The sequence below is a fragment of the Ostrinia nubilalis genome, chromosome 28, assembly GCF_963855985.1.
Source record: "Ostrinia nubilalis chromosome 28, ilOstNubi1.1, whole genome shotgun sequence".
In the NCBI taxonomy this organism is placed as follows: Eukaryota; Metazoa; Arthropoda; class Insecta; order Lepidoptera; family Crambidae; genus Ostrinia; species Ostrinia nubilalis.
This window is the reverse complement of record NC_087115.1, coordinates 7,157,386-7,181,364: the sequence shown is the minus strand read 5'-3', so window position 1 is coordinate 7,181,364 and position 23,979 is coordinate 7,157,386. Positions and strand designations below refer to the sequence as shown.

General features: G+C 39.5%; 1 protein-coding gene and 1 long non-coding RNA gene across 2 annotated transcripts; both read right to left on the bottom strand.

The window, feature by feature from the left end:
- Positions 1-381: 381 nt before the first annotated feature.
- Positions 382-13,567, bottom strand: LOC135085498 (copper chaperone for superoxide dismutase). The gene is made up of 7 exons (XM_063980290.1): positions 13,459-13,567; positions 11,822-11,914; positions 11,585-11,696; positions 10,712-10,890; positions 2,703-2,858; positions 1,726-1,829; positions 382-668 (listed from the first exon to the last, which is right to left on the bottom strand). The coding sequence occupies exons 1-7, from the start codon at positions 13,471-13,473 to the stop codon at positions 467-469; spliced, it is 861 nt and encodes a 286-aa protein (XP_063836360.1). The 5' UTR covers positions 13,474-13,567; the 3' UTR covers positions 382-466.
- Positions 13,568-17,491: 3,924 nt separating this feature from the next.
- Positions 17,492-18,846, bottom strand: LOC135085471 (uncharacterized). The gene is made up of 3 exons (XR_010260125.1): positions 18,794-18,846; positions 18,474-18,524; positions 17,492-17,588 (listed from the first exon to the last, which is right to left on the bottom strand). It is a non-coding gene; the product is annotated as an uncharacterized LOC135085471 (long non-coding RNA).
- Between the last annotated feature and the right edge of the window lie 5,133 nt (positions 18,847-23,979).

Below are 23,979 nucleotides of genomic sequence, written 5' to 3'. Positions count from 1 at the left end.
TATTTATTTTGAATATGGGAGATATTTTCAAAGTTCAGTTCAATGAGGGCTATCGTTTTAGCGCTCACCAGTTAGCGCCACTGTAGAGTAAGGTCCTGTCACTTGCTAGTAGCGAAGAGTGGCACCAACTGGTGAGCGCTAAAGTGGTAGGAGGACTATCGCATTTGCACTCATCAAGATGGCGCCACTGTCGAGTAAGGTCCTGTCACTTGCTAGTAGCGAAGACAGTGGCACCAACTGGTGAGCGCTAAAGTGGTAGGAGGACTATCGCATTTGCACTCATCAAGATGGCGCCACTGTAGAGTAAGGTCCTGTCAATCGCCAGGGGTGCCAACTGTTAAGTATAAAAACGATAGCCCTCATTGGAATAAGGTTGTGCCACGAACTATTTGACATCTGGAATTAGCATTTTAAACTTAACAAAAACCAAATAACCACAAAACTAAAGCTCTGAAATTCGAACCCCTCAAAATTTACAGCACGGTTTCTTCTCCGTCTCTTTCTTGCAGCAGCTGTCTCGCTCCCCCGCATCGCCCGTGTCCTTCCTCCGTCCCTTTCCCGCAAGCGGTCTGTCTCGCTCGTCCCACACTACGACGCCGTCGCACGCGCATATCCGTTTCGGGTTTTGGAATATACCAGCGGATCTAGCGATGATTCCACAGGCTATACTGCGAAAGATTATGAAAAATAGTCAACTAAAGGTCGTCGGGAAAAAGTAGTCTCTATTTATTTATGTATGTAGCATTTTATAATATTTTTAATTTTTAGGTATGTTGCATTTTTTACTATAAAATTATCACTCCACGGAATTTTACAACAATTTTATAACGGTAAATAAGATATTTCTTCGATAAGATATATTTACCCTCCCGACGTTTCAACTTCTGCCAACTCTTCAGTCTGCCCGCGACCATGACTCGTGCAACCGAGTTGAAACGTCGGGAGAGGAAATATCTTACTTACCGTTATAAAAGTTTTGTTTTAAAATCCCGTGGAGTGATAATTTTGTATGTAGCATTTTGTTATCTTTTCCTCTCATTTCTTTCGCTTTAAATTCACTGCCAAAGATTTATTTTTCAACTAAGGCCAACTGACAGAGAATGGGATTAAGTTCGCCTTATACATGTTACGGTCAATGTGATAAATGTGAAAATTATGAATAATCGCCGGTTATTATGAATAATTACCTTATGATTTGGTAAATGTGATTAATATGAGGTCATTTATGTGTGTATAAAACTAAATGGGCGGCTTAGGAGTGGCCAAAGGGCCACCCCCGCCGCACCTTAACCTATTTTTCACTTTAAATCAAAACATTATGTTATGGGCGCATGGAAAAGTAATATTATATTATGCAAGAAACATTCCAAACTCATGATGCCAAATTATATTAATATATGATATCAAAACGTTCAAAAATTTTGGCTGTACAAGAGCACGTACACAAGATGTTGTTCTATTTTATGATAATATTTGTTAGTACTAAGGTTGAATTATTAAATAATCACTGTTAAATGTTATTAATTTATCACCATTACCGCGAATGTAGGGAATTATTCATAATAACCGGTTATTATTCATAATTTTCAATTTATCACATTAACCGTAACATACCTACATATTATTATGTATAACAACTTGTGGCATTAAAGTGTAAATAAATAAATAAAATAAACTTCATCAAAATCTGTCCTGCCGTAAAAAGAGAACGAGACAAACACTCACGGAGTACCGCTGTCTCCGTCTACCCTCGAAGTGGGCGAGCCTCCCCTGCCCAGGTCATCGACCTTTGCTGACACTGCTACCGACCGCCCCACTATGTCCCAAACCTGTTGAACGATTAGTTTTAGAGTTAATTAGCTGCTAAGGCGAACCTCATACCGCCTATGTTCATCAGAAATAACGCTCAATAGCATTTCCAATAGTTTTAAAAAACTCGAGTCTTACGCCCGTTTCTCATAATTATCCCATCCTTGTTCAAATCTGGATTGCAATTGTCAAATTTAAATCTGTTTTCCATCAAATATCTATAATTTTTGATGCGGTTACACTTTCATATTGTTTAAATAGACTTATAAACAATATGAAAATCTAAAAACATCGAAAACCGTAGATAATTTCACCAAAACATATTGAAATTTAACAGTTGATGGACGGATTTGGATTAGGATTGAATATAGAAAACCAGCATGTCTTTACTTCGAGACTTGAGTCTATTTTCAAGACTAGTACTCGTTAGTCACATGAGTCCGAGTTCTTTTCAGTCTTCTGTCTTCTCAGTCCTTTCCTTTCTAAGCTTTTAAGTTCTTTGAGCTAGACTGAGTCATGAAATTGAGTTGGTGTGTGGTGTGGTGGAAAACGCAGCGTGGGACGTCCACCCACAAGGTAAACCGACGACCTCATAAAGGTAGCGGGAAAGCGCTGGATGCAGGCCGCCACCAACCGGCCATTGTGGAATCCTCCATTTGCCTCTGGTAAATTGAAGAGGGTCTTGGCAAGACCGTCTTGCTCCTGCAGTGGAAACTAACGCCCGTATTCACAAACATTACTATGAGGTCTCACAGTGCGCGTGGACGCACAAGGTGACACACGAACCAACCACAGAGCTCTATTCAACGCTGTGCGTTCGATTTGCTGCTTCACTTAAGCAAGCATCGTTTGTGAAAATGGGTGTTAATGAAGTGAAGATTTGAAATATTTACCTTAAGTACATTGTCCAATATCCTGAACGTAGCTCGTCCATTTTCATCAGCAACAATGTTCCCCAAGTCTCCCGCGTGTCTACTGCTTTTGGGGTCGTCTGGACCCCCGTGAGGACTATTGTAGGGGTTGTAGTGACCCCCTATTGATTCGCACCCCTAAAATGTGTAGTTAGAGTTGTTAAAAGGCATGTGTAAAAATCCTTTAAGGATTTGCCACTGGATACGTTCTGCTGACTGCGGTCAGGGCCCCGATTGCGGTAAAAATTTTCAGCTGCAACGCAACTGGACGACGAACGAAGATCAGCTGTTTTACAAATCCGTCGCGCGGTGTCGTTTTGACAGCTAGTTCAAACGACGCTGTAACGTCAGCGGGGGCAACTGCACCTCTTGAGTAAAAGCTGACAGAAAGCTACTTTTTCTCAAACGCTTCACGAACATTTTCTGTATCTACACTAATAATTATTATAAAGAGGAAAACTTTGTTTGTTTGTTTGTTTAGTTGTAATGGATAGGCTCAAAAACTACTGGACCGATTTTAAAAATTCTTTCACCATTCGAAAGCTACATAATTCACGAGTAACATAGGCTAAATTTTATTTTGGAAAAAATAGGGTCCCGTAAAATATTTGGGATTTTCATAAGACGTGGAAAAGCACCATCTATCGTCATTGGTTAAAATCTTCTTGCGCCTGACAAAAATTTTTGAGGTACGTAAATATTCATGAAGGCAAAGCTGTCAAACGCCATCTATCGATATCATTAGTAAATTAGTAACTAAATATTACATGTACTATGAATAGCGCTGTTTGTAAATAATATTGAAAATTTAATAAATAAAGATATTTTATGTAACTGAACCATTCACTGTATGTAGGTACCTATTTGAATCATTCACTGTGTTTAAACGAGCAAATCAAAGTGTTAATTAGTGACTTTTTACAAACTTCCTTGCAAATTATTTTTTTTTTTTTTCGCGCGCGGGGAGTCTACGAGTAAACAACTGTATTTGTCTGCTCCGCAAAATTTGTCTTTAACAGTGGTCAAAAGTTACCGATTGGAGTTATATCGGTACTACTTCTGTAGCGGAAAACCTAAGCTATCTAGTGGTGTGACTCCCGTTACAATCTTCTAAGGGACACCGAAGATATAAGCGAAAACAATTTGGAAATAATCGTTCGCGGACTTCGCCATTTGAACCCGGGCGGCGCTCGGTGTGAATCATCGTGCCTACTAGTGCTGTGCTGCGTGCGGTCAAGTGCTTCGTCCCGGGATGGCTGAAAGGGGCTACTGGTGTGCGGGATGCCGCGGAAGGATCGACGATGGAGGAGCATTTATGCAATGTGTAAAGTGTAAGAAAATCTACGATATCTTATGCGCCAATTTTACTGAAACCATGTTTCTTACACTTTCACCTGAATTTAAGAACACTTGGATCTGTGTGGAGTGCCGCAGTAAGATTCCAAAAACCGACAATTCTCATACTCCTATACGTCATTACAATTTGCATGATATGAGTATCTCTAGTGATTGTCCAGATATATCAATGAGCAGCCCCGATAGGGTAACAGTACGCGCTGGAGCACGATATGCTCAAGCGACCAAGCAAAATGATCCTGATCCGGTAAAAAATATCCTAGATTGTATGCAAGCTACCCTATTGAAGGAACTGAAAAAGGCTCAAGATGAGTTTGAAGCGCGATTAACAGAGAAAATCAGTACAGTACTTACTGAGCAGTTTTCGGTATTGAAATCGGAATTACTGGACAAAATATCTGACTTGACAATGAAAGTGACAGATCTAGAGAAGAAAATTGAAGATATGGGTGCCTCCAGCACTAGACCAGAGAAAACCAAAGTTCCCAAGGTCTCCAGGGAAATTAACATCATTCCTGGGTCTACTAACCCTAGCCTCAAACAAATCATAAACAAGCGTAAACCATCAGACAAGCAAGAAGGAAGGAGAAATACCGGGGCTACTAACGGAACGCCTACTAGAAACCTCTCTGCTACTCAAAACACGCAGACTCCTATCTCTGGCAAAAAAGATGAAGAAGCCGATGACGGTGGCTGGATACAAGTGAGACGGAAACGTGCGCATAACTCACTCCCTGGCGTGCTGCGAGGAACTGCTGTGCCCGGAGCCACGTCACTATGTGCTGCCGAGAGATGGAGATATCTTCATCTCTACTATGTACAGGAAGGTACTACAGTAGAGCAGGTGCGTACCCATCTTAAGTCTATTTGTGATAGTGACATTTGCACAGTGGAGGCATTAAAGCCACGTGGGCGCTATGCATCATTTAAATTGGGAGTTCCTGCAAAATATGCTGAAAATGTTATGTCTTCCAATAACTGGGCAGAAGACATCTGCGTGAAGCCTTGGCGTCAGTCCTTTCGTGTCAAGGAAAGTAAAAAGTCAGAGTCATAGACGAATCAAAAATGTGTCCTTGATCTACCAGAATGTTCGAGGGCTGCGGTCTAAAACTAGCGTATTTCTTAATAATGTTACTCAGTCGAGTTATGATATTATAGCTTTGACTGAGACATTCTTGACAAGCTCCGTGTCCGATGGTGAGCTCTTTCCACCGGGCTTCACTGTGGTTCGAAAGGACCGTGCGGGAGATTCTGGATGGGGAGGAGTTCTGTTGGCAGTACGGGATTGTTTCAATGTTAGAGTGATTAAAGATGTTGATGGTCTCACACCCGACATGGAATTAGTTTTAGCTATTGTAAATCTTAAAGGAATCAATTGTTTATTTTGTGTTGTATACCTGCCTCCAAATTACAATAATGAACAGTATCTAAATGTATTGACATGTATTGAAAATGTAATCTGTACCTACCCGAATATGAATGTTTTAGTTATAGGTGACTTTAATCTGAAGTCATGTAGTGTTAACGTTAACATGAATTTTAATCTATTTTGTGACTTCTGTAATCTCCGGCAATATAATAATGTATTAAATAGATATGGTGGTATGTTAGATCTCGTGTTGGGCAACCTCGAACCCGAGCAGGTTACGGTGTCTACAGGATTGGACCCCTTAGTGCCAATAGACCAGTACCATCCTGTACTTGAAGTTAGATTTCAACTTTCGATTGGTTTCCTGCCCACCTCGCCACCTACTGATGTACGCCCTAAAACTAGGCCTGATTGGAACTGGCGTAAGGCTGACCTTCAAGGTTTATATGGGACGCTGGCTGCTATGGATTGGTCTGATTTGTTTGGCGTTGACGATGCAGATTCAGCTGTAGAACTGTTCTATTCAAAATTATATGATAGCATAAATTGTTTTGTACCATCTAAAATCAAATCCACGTGTAATAAACGGTACATTTATCCTAAATGGTATACTGCAGACATTATACGTGATATTAAGAATAAATACTTTCATTTGAAACGCTATAGGACTGAAGGTAAGGAGTTCAACAAAGAACTTTTTAAATTCTATAGATGGCGAGTTAAAATATTAATAGACAACGCTCATAAGCAAAATTTGAAAGAACTCCAAAAAAATATTATCAACGACCCGGGTAAATTCTGGGAGCATGTTAAAGATAAAAAGAGGGAGAGATGTCACATCGATGCTTTTAAGTTTAACGGCAATGAAGTGACTGGTCAGGCTGCAGCCGACGCCTTTGCCGAATACTTTGGCTCAGTGTTTCAGAGTGAGGTTCCACAGCTAGATTCTGGTGAGGCTGCACGTTCAGCACGTGCGGATGCCACTGCCATTTCTATAGATATCATTGACAAATCTGATCTAAGAGAAGCAATGAAGCGCATTAAGGCGCGATCATCTGGTGGCCCCGATGGTATTCCAGTGTTTCTTGCTAAGGACTGCATATCTGCTCTTCAGGAGCCCCTTTTGTACATATTCAACCTCTGTCTCAGACGCTCTAAGTACCCGAAGCAGTGGAAGACATCGCGGGTTACGCCTATTCCTAAGGGGGAGTCCACTATGGATGTCTCTGGTTTTAGGCCTATTGCCGTGCTTTCAGTGTTTGCGAAAATTATGGAATCAATTTTGAATCTACGTATCGGCAAACAAGTCAACCACTTGCTGCATGATGATCAGCACGGCTTTCGAAAAGCACGATCGACCACTACTAACCTGGTTAGGCATGTCGATTATGTGCACGCTGAGATGGATGCTGGTCATCAGGTAGATGCAGCCTACTTTGATTTCAGAAAGGCGTTCGATATGGTAGATAATGATATTCTCCTTCAGAAACTGGCTCTTATAGGATTAACTCCAAAACTTTTGGATTTTTTTGCCAGTTATCTTGAAAATCGAAGTCAATTTGTAAGAGTGAATGGATTTGAGTCTGATGAATACTACACACGATCAGGTGTCAGTCAAGGTAGTACCCTTGGACCCACACTTTTCTTAATCTTTATAAATGACCTACCTACATGTGTTAAATTTTCTGAATGCCTACTGTTTGCGGATGATCTCAAACTTTGTTTGGGTGTCTCCAGTGTTCCAGACGCTATAGCATTGCAAAGCGACATTGATGCGGTATTAGAATGGAGTTTCGTCAATCGCCTAGCATTTAATACTGACAAGTGTAAAGTAATTACTTTTACACGTAAACGTTCTCCATTGAATATTAATTATTATTTATATGACACTCCACTGGAAAGAGTTGCTGACATACGAGACCTAGGTTTAATGTTAGATTCTAAGTTGGACTTTCACAAACATGTGACAAAAATTTGTAAATTGGCTAGTAAGTTATTAGGGTTTGTTATAAGGACGTCTGCTCAATTTGACGATATTAGGGTAGCTAAGATATTGTATAGCGCATACGTCCGTAGCAAGCTTGAGTATGGTGCTGTCATTTGGGATCCCTACGAGGATAAATATGCCTTAATGATAGAAAAAATTCAACGCAAGTTTGCTCGCTGGCTGTATAAAAAGAGATACGGATATTACCCCTATTTGTACCCGTCCTTGTTTGTCTCCGGCATGGTTGATTTGGAAACCCTTAAGTTTAGGAGGATAATGTCAAGTATAATATACTATTTGTCGATTATACATGGCAAAATTGATAGTCCACAAATATTAGCGAAAGTAGGCTTATCAGTGCCCACGCGCATACCACGGGATGTTACCGGGATGGTTGAACCGCGTCGCCGCCCTAGGCTGCTACACCGGCCGGTCACGCGCACCACTCGCGCAGCGAGCGCGCCTTCTACCCGCGCATTACGTTTAATCGGGGACTTAGTTGCTCAGCACGATATCGACATATTTGCCGACCGCTTAGGTACAATAATGGTATTAATTCATAGATTTTTGTGTAAGTAATAACTTTGAATAACTTTGACATTGATCTCTGGACATAAATGTATTTATCTCTTATTCTTATTAGTAGTCTTAGGTATGACATTCTATTTTGGACTTAATTATTTTATGTATTTAATTTTAATGTTATTTGACTATTATTTAATTTATCGTTTTAATTATTTGACAATTTTACATATTGAAATTGATATTATAAATTATCTGTATTGTATAACTTGTTGGCGCGTTGGACTTTCTGTAAGCCTTCAAGCAGATTATAAATAAATAAATAAATAAAATTCTTACTATGTGCCGCCATCTACCGAGATGAATATTAGGGTACGGTTCAGCGGCGGATAAATGGGATGGGCGCGTGGGCGATTGTAGTTAAATAGGATAAGAATTACCTACTTCGTTTTTATTTTCTGTATGTAATTTGTTAATTTTTTGGTAGGGTCTTTATTTTAATTACTTAGGTTGGTAGGTACTTACTTATTTGATTTTAATGATAATTACTATAGGTACGTATAATTTTAGTAGAAAGAAAGGTCATTGAATGACTAAGTGACTCACTCACTCATCACGAAGTCTCAGAAACTACAAGTCTCAAAAGAGTTCTCAGGGGTTAATGGTCTATTCCACCTGGCTTTGATCACCAAGATGATCAAAGTGGACTCCAGTTAAATTATATTTTTAGTGTTCTTTGATCACCATAAATAAATCATACCTCTGAATTGTCACATACATGTCCAATTTGTTTATTGCGGTTTTTAGAAAATATCAAAAATGTTACAAAACAAAATATTATGTAGTACAACAATTGGACATGTGACTATTCAGAGGAGTGTGATTTGTTTGTAGATGATCAAAGGACACTAAAATAATAATTTAACTAGAGTCCACTTGGCTCACCCAGGTCATCGTATCCGTGGGTGATCAAAGGCACATAATAAATTCAAAGGACACTAAATTGTCGCTGTAAGTCCACTTTGATCACCTGGCTAATCAAAGCCAGGTGATCAAAGTGGAATACACCTCCTTTTAGAACGTAGGTAGTCACTAAGACGAAATTTTGCAAAATTCAACCCTTATGGGAGTTAAAAAGGGGGTTAGAAGTTTGTATTGCAGTCCTCGGTTTTTAAAGTAAGAGACTTGAAAGTTAAAGTGTATGCTCACTATGATCTCTAGATATTGTGGAGGTGTACATATACTGTTCGGTACACTGTGGTACTGTGTAGTTACACATCGGTTTACCGACGATATTGTGGTCATGGCAGAATCGTTGGAAGATCTTGGAACAATGCTCGAAGACCTTAATCGATTTTCCCAACAGGTAGGCCTGAGGATGAACATGTACAAAACGAAGCTTATGCCGAATGTCCATGTTGCGCCCTACCCAGTTTCAGTTGGGAGCTCAATTCTCGAGATTGTCGACAAGTAGGTATGTCTACCTCGGACAAACGATCCAGCTAGGTAGGTCCAATTTCGAGAAGGAGGTCAATCGTCGAATCCAACTCGGCTGGGCAGCGTTCGGGAAACTACGCAACATCTTTTCGTCCAAAATACCTCAATGCCTGAAGACTAGAGTGTATAACCAATGTGTGTTACCAGTGATAACTTATGGCTCGGAAACGTGGCCTCTCACTATAGGCCTTATACAGAAGCTCAGCTGCACAGCGTGCTATGGAGAGGGCTATGCTTGGTGTTTCTTTGCGAGATCGAATCAGAAATGAGGAGATCCGTAAACGAACCAAAGTCGCTGACATAGCCCGACGGATTAGCAAGCTGAAGTGGCAATGGGCAGGGCACATAGTACGCAGAACTGATGGCCGATGGGGCAGAATGGTTCTGGAATGGAGGCCGCGTACCGGAAAACGTAGCGTGGGACTTCCACCTACAAGGTGGACCGACGACATCGTAAAGGTAGCAGGGAAGCGCTGGACGCAGGCCGCTTCCAATCGATCAACATGGAAAGCATTGGGGGAGGCCTATGTTCAGCAGTGGACGTCCTATGGCTGAAATGGTGGTGGTGGTGGTAGTGGTGGTACATATACTGAAAATGTATCATTAGAAATCAACTACGGGGGCTAAGGAGATAAAAGGGTTGGAAGTTTATATTATGAAAGTCCTATGTGTTTAAAGTAAGAGAGTTGAAATTTTAAATGTATGCGCTATAGATGCTAAGAGCGGATTTTACGAAACTCCACCCCTAATGGAGTAAAACGAGGTCCACGCGTACGAAGTCGCGGGCGGCCGCTAGTGTTAGATATTTTAGTTTTAAAAGAGGTCTTCAGACTTTTAATGGAAAGTTCATAAATTCGTTGTATCATCTTTGTTTGCGCGTGAACTTTACGCTGGAATGAAAATGGAGTGTAACTGAAAATGAAACGCGAATGAATTGCTGACATTATAAATTAGCGCAATCTGTCAGCTGTGCGGTTGTGTTCTTTGCTTGTGCCCGCTGTTTTGACAATGTTAAGCCGGGTCTTTTGCCCTACACAATCAACATTTTTTGTAAGCAATTTTGTTGAATGTTGACATGTTTTTGTTGATTGTGTAGGGCAAAACAGGCGCTAGATACCCGGTTTTACTCAAACATGATGCGGGCTGTATTCACTTTGAGCGACCGCAGACGCATCCACTATCCAGTGTGGCGAATCCTTTAAAGAAAAGCAGAAAATAAATAAATTCCATGAATTTCTATGACTTATTTATAAATCTTACCTGACTAAGATCTCCGGCGTCATGCACGTGCAATCCGTGTACACTGGACGGACTTAGCCCATCGATGCTGCCATCCGCTACCAGTGGACCTTCGGGCGTCTGTTGGAACCTGATGACGCCCATCACGTTCGCTTTGCAGCACGACTGGCTGGACACCATCGCTACTGCTGATTGGGTCTCTGGAGAGGATTGTATATTTAGAGAATGTTAAAGTATATTGAGAGAATGTTAAAGTATATTGAGAGAATGACAAAGTATATTGAGATAATGTCAAAGTGTATTGAGAGAATGTCAAAGTAGATTTAGATAATGTTAATAAAACATTTAGAAAATTTAAATTATATTTAATATTGATTTTAGGCATGAAAAAAATATATTTAGGGGAGTGAAACTACTTTTAAATATTATTATATCAAAACTACATTTAGAGTTGAATTATTAGACATTTCATCACTCCCATCACGTTTGCTTTGCAGCACGACTGGCTGGACACCATCGCTACGGCTGATTGGGTCGACGACGACGATTAGAGACGATGTCCAAGTATATTGAGAGAATGTCAAAGTTATAATAAACAACTTGAAAAAATCGAACTGCCTATGGCGGGAATCGAACCCACGACCTTTCGCTTGCCGCACGACTGCTCTTCTATTTGAGCTACTTAGACACTGGATGAACCCATCGAAATTTTCACGCTGTTGCGGCCGCGTTTTGTCATCAATGTCAAAGTTTATTTAGAGAATGTCAAGGTATATTGAGAGAATGTTAAAGTATATTTCAATAAATAAATACGTCCGCCTATGGAAGCTATAATGGTCTAAAGTGTCCAGTTCGAGAACCAAACCATTGATCTATAGTATTTTTGCTACTTACCTCCAAACCCTTGTAAAACGGCTCTCCTTCCTGACATTTTGGTGACTACGTCTAACACCACAGCGCTCGGTAACGATGTCTCTACAACGATGGCTCCATCTTTAAATACAGCCTAAAAATACATTATTTTGAACTCTATTGCCTTTTGTAGAAGCCACAGAACAAATTGTATAATACTATTCATATTCATTTATTAACATTAGCATAGATATGGATTTTTATCATCATATTACATACCTCTTGAACTCCATCTTTTAATTTTAGTTCGCTTAATGTTTTCTCCAACAGCTGTTCGTCTGGCTTTGATCCCAAGTCTACGAGTACCTCCAACTAAAACAAATTATTCACAAAATCAAGCATTCCAGTTTTTTTAGATATTATTCTTCTTTATCATAATACTCTAGCGGCCGCCCACGACTTCGTACGCGTGGATCCCGTTTTACCCCCTTAGGGCCCCGTTCCCGAGGGAATTTCGGGAATTCCTTTCTTAGTGCACCTCTACGGTACCTAAGCTACGTCCCTTCCAAATATCAAGTGCCTACGTTTAGCCGTTTAGGCTGTGCCTTGATATGTCAGTCAGTACGTTTCTCCTTTTATTACCTACTTAAAAAAGCATTTACTTAGTCGGTAATGGGACTATTCCCACCTCTCGTTCCCACCGCTGCAACTCCTGTGTAGCCAGGATCTACAGCTTGACCGCCAACCCAACCAGTGAAGGTCAAGTTTGTCCCGGGGGAAAGTTAATTAAACTGTCATTGTCAGTAAGTAAAAATAATACTTTGGGTTATTTACATATAACACACAATGTAATAAGTTCACCAAGTCATTTAGTCTCCATTGCAGGAGCACGACCCTCTCTAATTTACCAGAGGCAAATGGAGGACTTGGCCTACACTCCCCACTCTGGCCAGACGGGTTGGGGAGGCCTGATGTTCGCATATTCGTCCCTTAGTCGCATTATACGACATCCATGGGAAGAGTGGTGGTGATCAATAAAGAAAAACAAATCTAAATACTGACTGACAGACCAACGCACAGCCTAAACGGCTAAACGTAGGCACTTGAAATTTGGAAGGGACGTAGCTTAGGTACCGTAGAGGTGCACAAGAAAGGAATTCCCGAAATTCCCACGGGAGTGGGAAAATCCTTTTGTATGAAAAATCTAAACCGCTTAAGTTAGACGCTTGAAATTTGGCATGCAGGTACCTTAGTAAACTTAAAGCTTAGTTACAACAGGATATTGCAAAATTCCCACGGGAACGGGAGTTAGCGGGAAAAAACATTTGTATGAAAAAATCTAAACCGCGTAAGATAGATGAAGGGGGTAAAACGGGATCCACTAGTACGAAGTCGCGGGTGGCCGCTAGTTATTACATACATTTATTCACCTCAACCCTCAAGATAGGTATTTTAGTGCAAAATCACACTCATTACAAATATACAAAAGAAAGACCTATTGTAATGAGCGCGGGCGGCCGCTAGTTATTACATACATTTATTCACCTCAACCCTTAAGATAGGTATTTTAGTGCAAAATCACACTCATTACAAATATACAAAAGACCTATAGTAATGAGTTCTATGTGCCAATGTCCGTACAGTTAAATAAGTCGCTATAATACAGTATAAATACTTATTAAGTTCTATTGACAAATTATTTTTGGTCCTAAACAAAATGCCTATATTACCTGAAAATTAAGGGGTTCGGACTTGTAAATGCTATATTAAGATGATAATGAATGATCATGATGATATCGCATATTAATACTATACGAATGACTCGTAATTATTCCATTAAAATGGTATAAAGTACATGTACTAAGATTATTGAGTGTCACGTAAAACTATTAAGAAATAATAAAACATTACTTTACCTTAGATGAAAGCATTATGTCTTATTTATTTATCTTTATAAATTTTACTCTTTTTTTGCGGAAATAGTCACTGAATTACGATTTTCGGTGTTTTTCTAGAACGAAAACAAGTGTGCGTGTTTTTGACAATGACATTTGACAAACAGCTGACATTGACATTGAAATTTCGGTCGGTCCGATTCACAGTTAAGTGGTCCGATTACTATAGATGCCGTTTTCAAAATTACTGTGCTAATTGAAATAAAAAAAAATGTATAGCCTGACCAGGAACATAAAAACCCTGGCATAGAGGCGCGTCAATGGACAACACGCATAAGTTGTAATATTAAGTTAAATTATGATTTAATTTAAAGTTTAGATCACATACATTACACTAGTCTTTATTTCACCTCAATCCATCCAGTATTACCGAAGATAGAGCCTCGAGAAGTTTACGCACCTTTTTAAATTTTCAAAAATTTCCAATATTCGCGCGTGACGTCACAACATGATTTTGCAGCCCCCGCACGTTAACCCATTTACCACTTTTTGTCTTTTTCCAAATAAAATAAAATTTTACCCAACTGACAACTGTTGTTAGTTGTCATCGTTCAATCACATTTCAAACCCAAAAGTAACCATTATTATGCCACCTATTGCCAATTTTGTGCACTATTAAGCCATTTTTACATTTATGTATGCGCTATAGATGCTAAGAGCGGATTATACGAAACTCCACCCCTAATGGAGTAAAACGAGGTCCACGCGTACGAAGTCGCGGATGCGAAAGTTTGGATGTCTGGATGTTTAAAGTAAAGTAAAGTAAAGTCATGTTTATTTCTCACCAACATAACAGATAATATTATGATATTTATAATAACAAATAATAAGGAAAAATAAAAAGTAAGAATGTTGGACGTTGGTGGGTTGATACCTGAACTAGGAAGATTCTTGTGTCTTAGGTTTGTTACTCTTTCACGCAAAAAGTACTCAACGGATTTTGTTGAAACTGTACAATATTATTGTTTGTAACCCAGATTACCATATAGGCTATAATTTATGCCGATCTGTGACACTGAATTTCACGCGGGTGAGGCCGCAGACATAAGCTAGTCGTGAAATAAATAGGAAAGTTTAAGGATCTGAAACGTGGTCGCTTACTATGGGCCTCATAAGAAGGCTCAAGGTCACCCAAAGGGCGATGGAGCGGGCTATGCTCGGGGTTTCCCTGCGTGATCAAATCAGAAATGAGGAGATCCGCAAGACGCAGAATTGCTAAAATGAAGTGGCTGTGGGCGGGACACATAGCTCGTAGATACGATGGCCATTGGGGCAGAAAATTTCTTGAGTGGCGACCACGGGCTGGAAGACATAGCGTGGGTAGGCCTCCTACTAGGTGGACCGACGATCTGGTAAAGGTCGCGGGAAGAACCTGAATGCGGGCAGCACAGGACTGTTCATTGTAAAAAACCTATGGAAAACCCAAAGGCCTCTCGCCTTTGTCCAGCAGTGGACGTCATTTGGCTGTAACGACAAAATAGGAAAGAATGTAAAATTATCAAAACTTTCTCTAATGCAGCATTTTTCCAATTTCTCAACGAGCGCGGCAATCACACTTAACTAACAGGCTAACAGAGAGCATAGCGAAATCTATTTAAACATCAATTTTCAAAACTCCCAGAACACTCTCCAGGTAACCATGTTAATTGGTACCAAACGACTGGACTATAATTTAACTGAAATAAAAATTTGGATACCTACATCTTCTCAAAAACAAAAGAAAACTGGTGCTAAAAGGGTTAAGTGACATTTTGACATTAGTAGAGGGGCTTGTAGAAGGGGAGGCTATGGTGCTGAATGTGGATTAACTCGGGTGTCATAGTAACATTAGGTTGCTAAGCTTGATGATAAAAAGAAAAATATTTTATTCAATGTACATAGTCTGGTCATAAGTTCTGTCATATGATAATAACTTTTGAATTTTGAATGAAGGTCTCAAAAACATTTTTTACTGAATTACAATTAGAAAGAAAAAATATGCGATAGTTCGAATTTTATTGTATGTGTAGTGGACGCATAATGAAGTCCGAACTGCAGTTGTCACGCTGCATTGGTGCGGCTACACGCCAAAGCATATTTTAGTCGCGATGAAAAATTTTAGTTCATCTTTTCATTAAATGATAGGTGTCTATGATAGACAGCTACACATCACTATCGGTCGATCTCATTCGGTCTGCGCGCGCGTTCACTCTTCCATTCACTGTATCCCCCTCTCGCCTATAGTTCCAAAATACTGTGTCCTATCCATGACATTGACAGTGGGGCGCCACTGTCAATACCGGATCGCTGGTTCCGATTTTTCCATGTTGGAAACCATCTAATTGAACGATGGTAGCGCCCCCCCGTCATTGAGTTTGGTGGGACAGTTCAGCGTAGGTCATCTATATCAGCCACCGAACCGGCTTGCCGGCCGGCACGTTAACTCCAATTTCAATGTAATATAATTGTCTAAAGTACAATAAATTCTCTAAACTAAATAATGTATTTCTTTAATTAGTTCTGCGTGAACAATAGGTACAATGAAGTTTTAAGTGTAAAAAATCAAAAATAAAAGTAGTTGCCCTCTCACGGATAGGGAGACCTAGTAGTAGTAGAGTAGTAGTAGAACCCAAAGAATCCCATGCTTTATAACTGTTTACCCTGGAGGTAGTCTACAGCAGAAACAGGGTGAAATTAAAACCAGACATCGTTCAGAAGTGCGTTCAAAAGACCTGAGATTTTAAAAAATATTCGACGTTTTGTTTAAACAGTTAGCGAAAAAAAAGTGTCATGAAAATGAAATACAAAATGATAAGGTATGGTAAATGATAAGTTTTCATCAATGAAGAAGCAGAAGTTCTCATAATTATGTCCTCCATCTAGGCTAGTTTCCGTCGTCACTCAACGTTTGACTGCGTGTCTCAAATTTGGGCTTAATTGAGGTATTTTTTGGGTGAGAGGCATAAGAACTAATGCCATTTTATATCAAAAATTCATACTTAGAGGTACTCAACCAGGTACAAAGTATTTCCTTGTATGTTAGTCTGCCACTCTTTAGTAAGTCCCGAAATCCCCGCTTCGGCTCCCCTACTAACCATTCTAACCATTGTACACAGATAATATCTTACATGCAGCTTTTCATGTTACTACGTCACATTTTCAAAATCCGCGCGGAAAATCGCTCCAAGCGGAAGAGCGCACTTTGAGCTTGAATATTTCAGTCATTTTTAAAGATATCAAAAAAGTAAAAACACAGTATTCATTCTAATTTTTTGTAGTTTTTATTGGCATCTTCAACAAAAATTGTGCGCCATGTCCATTGCATTTGATAGTGCAACACTGAGTACAGTCGTACCTGTGTTAAATTAATAGGCTAACTTTATGTATCAGGATTCAGGATTACGGGCTAATTTGATATTTTCATAAATTAACGAAAAAATATTATTATAGGTAACCTGGTTTAAATAAATTAAATGAAACCATCAATCGAACTAGTAGGATTTATTTTATTATTCATCAATAATCAAATTCAGAACTCGAATATTCAACTGCAATGTCTGCTCATGAACGCTTCAAACTCGGTACTTCTTTCCAATTTTATAAAATTCAACACTTAGAAAGTGACAAAAAACTTTAAAATAGGTAGTTGAAACAAACCACAGCTAATTTTCATAGTGGACTGTACTATGCGATAAACATGTCAGTCAATTTGACAACCTTTGTTGGATACATTATTCAATGAAAATATTGTCCGAACCCTTGGTATTTCTCTTCGACAAATACTTTAACACATTGTGAACCACTTTTCTTTCACGACTATAAAAAGATTTTAGCAATTTCATTCACAAAATCAATTGCGCACATTTAAAATAAAGTTTGTTTACACTTTGACAGCAATAGACTGACATGCAAGGTGACATGTCAATGAAGTTTTTAGTTACTGTTGCCTTGCCATTAAAATAAATTAGTACCATTATCTTAAAATGTTTCTGAGGCTGATAATGCTGATATACTTCACTAATAGTCATAATAAGTATTTACGCCCCTTTTTCCAAAGAAGAGCACTTCAGGTTCCTTGTTGTGCATGTTGTGCTCCACTTCGTACATTTTCTCTGAAAACGAAAAATATTACTTATTTTCCAGAAATTATGACAATTGCAGACCAAGAGCTAAGCTAAAAGTTATTGTATTACACAGTCGAGTTAACTGCGTACCTGGCAGCCACAGATTAAGCTGAGTTCGCACTACGGTTTTTTCCCGCAAGCGGTAAACCGCCAAACCGCGCGACCGCCCGAAATGTACGTAAATACAGTCGCGGGAAAAAACCGCAGTGCGGACGCTTGCATTAGTTTTAAATGGTTATAAAATCACGCGTTTAAAAACCGCGGCGGTTTAACCGTAGGACTAGTGGACTCGGCCTTAGAGAGTACTTAATCTTATGTCTACTACTTTCCTACTTTTTTATATTATTTTTAAATCGGCAGACAGTGGTGACTGAGTTTGTTGCGGCGCTTTTTCTCAGCAGCGCTTACCTACCAGCGCTTCGAGACAAACATTTGGCAAGCAAATGTTTGTCTCGAAGCGCTGGTAGGGCAAAAAAAGAATGAGACATTTATAGGCTCCTTATGAGCATTTGACGATTTGTAAGTACTAATTTAATTAGTCTACACGAATAAAGATAATTTTGATCATGATTTTGTCACCGTGACGTCACATTGACGCTCGTACAGAGACAGGGTGAATGCGGGGAGGTGTACGTACGGGTAAGTGGGAAGGAGAGTCGCATTCCAACGAGGTGCAGTTGTAAGAGAAGTACTTATTCACAAAAGTTACTATGAGGTCCCACAGTGCGCGTGGACGCACAGGGTGACACACGAACCAATAACAGAGCTCTATTCAACGCTGTGCGTTCGATTTGCTGCATTACTTAAGCAAGCATTGTTTGTAAATACGGGTGTAGTTAGTTTAGGCAGTTTTCTATTGTTTTATCGACTCACCAACTGGTACAACGGCGGCTAACATGTCTGGATGGTGGTGATTGGCTGCACCTGCAAGAAAAAAATAGGTACGTATTTTAAAAATATTGTATAAAATTATTCCTACCTACCTCCATCTACTATGTAAAAAAACACGGAACACCATCAGCTATCTAAAGATCTTTTACAAACACAGTTTTATTAATACTTTTATGCGTTTCATTACCCACATTTTAAGTTTTCTTAAGGACTTTGGGAATATCCAATATTGTGCAAGAATATTTTATTTTTAAACCTTTTGTAGTTCACTTAAAATAAACTATGTGGGTAGTGTTACTTACAATATTTTGCCATAAAAAGTAATAGCAGTAATGCGATTGTTGCTAAATACGCCTTCATAGTTTATAAGCTGTTGGTTACTTCTCTATTGCATATTTATAGCTATGACTCTATAAATTATATGCAAAGAATGTTATACAGGATGTTCCAAAAACGGCCAACCACGCTTGACTTTGTTTTATGCATAACAAGGCAGGTATTTGACCGCAATCGCACCTGGTGTTAAAACTGACTGATAAAAGCTTTAGAATAATAGTAAAAGTTGCATAATAAAAGGTCAACTGCAGGAGTACATCATCAACAGCCCTTTACAGTCCACTGCTGGATTATGAGCCTCCTCCACTATAAGTAGTGGAGGGTTTTGCCATAATCCCCACGCTTGGCAGGCAGGTTGGAGATCGCAGTTTAAAAGATTGCTGTTTTTCAGAGAGCGCTGCTGCCCGTTCTCTGTTTGATGTGTAGTCCATAAGTCGCCTCTTACGACACCCGCGGGAGGGGTAAGGGTAGGTGACAAATGTATTCCACTCTGCCGTCACCACACGGTCGGCAGGAATAGGTACGTACGACCTTCTCCAATTTACCAGAAGTAAATGAAGGATTTTGCATACACTCCCCGCCCTGGGCAGACGGCTTGGGAAGACCTAAGGTTCGTATTTCTCCGAAAGCCTTTTACGATATCCACGGGAAGATTAGGAGTGACATCCGAAAGATTACTATAGTCTGGTCTGCGAGCACGTAGAATTTTGTCCAATGACCCCAAGCTACCCATCCTAATCGCTCGCGCGTAATTATTTTGCTGTCGCGACTGTGCGACGGGCGCCCGCAGTGAGTGTGCGAGCGCGACAGCAACATAATTATGCGCGAGCGATAAGGATGGGTAGCTTGGGGTCATTGGACAAAATTCTACGTGCTCGCAGACCGGGCTTTAGTCTGGCATACCAATTTTGGAACAACCTGTACTTCAAGTACCTAGTTTAGCAACCCGCATAATTTTTACTATGTGTTTATTATTTACTTTATAGCTAACGTAAATTGTTCAGTTTATTGTGATTGTAATAAAGTAGGTGTAGGTCAAGTTGTTTTTCCCATAAATGCTTATTTTTCGTTCGTTCGTTCGTTCGTTTCAGCCGAAAGACAGTGGACGTCTTTCGGCTGAAACGAACGAACGAACGCCTCATAAGAAGGCTCGAATCGAATCGATCGAATCAGAAATGAGGAGATCCGTAGGAGAACCAGAGTGACTGACATAGCCCGCAGAATCGCTAAAATCAAGTGGCAGTGAGCGGGGCACATAGCTCGAAGAGCTGATGGCCGCTGGGGCAGGAAAGTTCTTGAGTGGCGACCACGAGCTGGAAGACGTGGCGTGGGCAGGCCTCCCATCAGGTGGAACGACGATCTGGTGAAGGTCGCTGAAAGAGCCTGGATGCGGGCAGTGCAGGACCATTTGTTATGGAAATCCTTGGCCTTTGTCCAGCAGTACAAAGGCCAAGGATTCACACTACACTACACTTCACCACCGGATACCCGGCGCCGGTTAGCCGGCAACCGGGACGTGTGAAAAGGGCCTTAGAGTCATAAATGTCATAGCCATATGATCCGGGGAACGCGGGTTCGGTCCCCGCAGCCGCTCGACTATTATGGTGAGCTCACGAGGGGCTAACGGGACAAAAAAATGTAGACCCAGCTTCTCAATTTATTTTATTTACTAGCTAGCCCGGCGAACTTCTTACAGCTAGTAAAAAAACCGTCTACAGTTATTTATAGTCTATGTTCAATGTTCATGAGATAATGTACGATTCAAATGGTGAAAGCATTTTGCAAGTCGATCCAGTTAACTACTTAGTTTCGGAGCATAGTGATTACAAACGTGGATAACAGATTTAGGACCTCTTTTACCATCTCCGAGTAAACTTCCAATTAGTTACTTCCTGATTACGACAACTTAGCAAGTAAAATAAGAAGTTCGTTCGTTCGTTCGTTCGTTTCAGCCGAAAGACGTCCACTGCTGGACAAAGGCCTCCCCCAAGGATTTCCACAAAGACCGGTCCTGCGCCGCTTGCATCCAGGCATCCAGGCCACAAATAAGAGGTATTTTAGCGTTATTCAGAGATGCTGAAATTTGATAATTTGCTACTTCTGACTTTAACGAATAGCCTACTTCACACTTTACTTGGAGATGGTGATCGAGAACATTATGGGACTATTCCCACCTCTCGTTCCCACCGCTGAAACTCCTGTGTAGCCAGGATCTACAGCTTGACCGCCAATAACCCAACCAGTGAAGGTCAAGTTTGTTCCCGGGGAAAGTTATTAACTGGTATATTTGCAGATAGAAGTGACTCTGGATCCTTCTAAAGACACATGTTTGGGGTAAAAACCTTTCCTTTAATGAAATGAAGTTTAGAACTAGGCTTTTAAATGGTGCCAATATTGGTGGGAAATGGATGCATACGTTTGAAAGTGCTTGTCGCGGGAGGTGCGATTTTTTTTTATGTCGAGTGTAAAAACAATAATTAATTAGATAAAAAAATCAAACGTTTATTATCACCAAAATAACATAACTTAGAAAGGCATTTATTTTATTATTTATGAATATTATAGATGAGGTTGTTTGGACTGTCTCCCCTTGTTCCGTAGTGTATCTCTGATGGCTCTATTACGTACATCTTCTCTGAAAAATAATTTATTAAACATTAGTTCATCATCATCATTTCAGCCTAGGATGTTTTAAGCTTCAACCACACCACACTCTCCGAAGGGATCCCCCAAGCAGGCTCTGGATTGGAACCCCCAAGGAAAACGCAAACGTGGTCGCCCCAAGCAAACTTGGCGGCGCACTGTGGCAGTCGAGGCGAAGGAGATCGGCAAGACTTGGAGCGAGATCAAACGCGAAGCTCAAGACCGAACGCGATGGTGGACTGTTGTGGACGCCCTCTGCCCCATCTAGGGGGCATAGGACCTTAAGTCAAGTAAGTCACACCAACAACGAAGCATTACTGCTGAAAATCCTCCCCCAGTGATTGCAATGCAGCAAGGGGCAGCAAGGTTCTGGAGTGGAGGCTATGTACCGGATAGTGTAGCGTAGGACGGCCACCCACAAGGACCGACGACCTCATAAAGGTAGCAGGAAGGCGCTGGATGCAGGCTGCTAACAACCGGTTATTTTTTTTATGCATAACAAGGCAGGTATTCGAGTATTTTGAGTTAGGAAATCATTGGGATTTTTGTCTAGACTACTGCTACATTTGGAAAGTAATTCTATGCATGTCTATACCACTTGGGAAATGAACAAATGCGGCCATCTTGTCTGGATGATGGTGATTTGCTGCACCTGTAATAAATATAACATAATTTAGTTTTTTTTTAAAATTAAAACTCATAAAACTCATTATATTTTTGCAAGCAGACTTTTAAAAAGCATTTTACACGTCCCAGTATAACCCTACCACTGCTTCGGGACAATAAATGGACCAGTGCTGAGAAGAAGCAGCGCAAGAAACTCAGTCACTTTTGTCAGCCTCTTTATGCCATGAATTATTTATTAGTCTTCTTGTACTGTAACAATAGTGGTCTAGGGATTCAACACCGCATTGCCTTTCGCGAGCAGTGAACTGTCAACTGACCGCCTCGAGTTGATACGGTTACAATCCGTTTCCGGATTAACAAGTGTGCTTCGTCCTTTGGGTGTCCAAGTCCAAGTAAAATTTAAGGGCCAATAAAGACTTGTTTAACTTAACAGTTGAAAAAGGTACTTACAATGTTTTGCTGTGAAAATTAGGAACAATATCGCAACAGTTTTAAAATAAGTCTTCATATCAAACATTTTTTATCGTACTGTTTATATGCCTTTATATAGGTACCTACTGTAGTCAATAAAATACATAATAATATGTCAAGTGCGTAGTAATACTTACTGTAGCCCGTATAATGTTCACTAAACGTTTATTTTATTTTATAGCATAATAATAATAATATGTAGGTAATAGGAAATAGTTGATTTTATTGTCACTGTATGTAGAAGGTTGCTCATATAAACTGTCGCATTAGTATTTCTATAAGTCGAATTATTTCAATTAAAAATAAATTTTCACGATGAATTCTGTTTAGCATATCAAAATATGATGGTCTGTAAAGGCACTTTTTTTTAGGAAATTCGACAAACTTAGGTAAAACTGTATAAAAAACTCCGAAAGTGAGTTTTTTATAGTTCTTTCGTCCTTTACGCCCTTTAAGCCCAGAGGTATTGATATTATGTTAATGCAATAAACGATTAAATAAATAAACGTTATGCGGGTAGTTGTAACATTCTTTACCATATAAGTATTTTGTATAATATAGTAACGTAAATGCGCCTATTACCGCCAGTTTAAGCTGACTTCGGATAAACGTTACAAAATTAGATATAAGACGTGGTGATAGAAAAGACACTTTAATTTATTTATAACAATGATGAAATAATCTTTGAATTCAAGTAGTAACAATGAGTATTCAATCACACAATAATTAATAAATAGCAATTTAATCTGAAAAAGCAGTTGTTTCTATTACCGACCTATAGACGAGGTGTGTTTCTATTAACGTTTTTTCTGTTTCTATTACCGACCGCTAAGAATATTGCTCTTCAATTGGGTATATTCCAAGAGGCACGGGTTCGATTCCCGCTCAGAGGCTCGGGAACCACTTGATTTTTTCAAGTTAAATTTGTTTTGCTTTTAGTTTTAGTTAAATTTGTTTTTTTTTTCAAGTTATTTTTTTTATATTTATTTTTTTATTATTAAAAGAGAAAAGGCACCCTTCTCGAAAATAAATAAATTTATTTTATTTTGTTTGGAAAACATACAGTGAAACAATAATAGATTAACCACTGCTTAAGAAGAATAATCAAGAAGAAATAGTAGAATAATAAATTCCTCTATTATACTTGATTACACGGTACCCGGTGTTCTAGTGAGTAGTGGGTGTCATTATAATTTAAACTATATTTGAGTTTTAATAAAAAATAATTTTCATTTAATATTTTATTTTTAATTTGACTGTAAATTTTAATTAGTTTTTGATTTTAATTGTGTGTAATTGTGTATTTTAATTTAAACTATGGACAATTGGACACTGTCTGTATAATTATTTTAAATTATTTATTTATTATTCAAAAGATCTTAAAAAGTTACATAGTAGTTGTGATAACGCA

Bases quoted from the DNA above. Each gene is read 5' to 3' on its own strand.
- LOC135085498 (XM_063980290.1), bottom strand. The intron at 11,697-11,821 runs GTATGTAATATG...ATGTATTTTTAG, and splicing joins TAAAAGATGGAGTTCAAGAG to GCTGTATTTAAAGATGGAGC. The intron at 1,830-2,702 runs GTAAATATTTCA...ATCGTTCAACAG, and splicing joins TATTGGACAATGTACTTAAG to GTTTGGGACATAGTGGGGCG.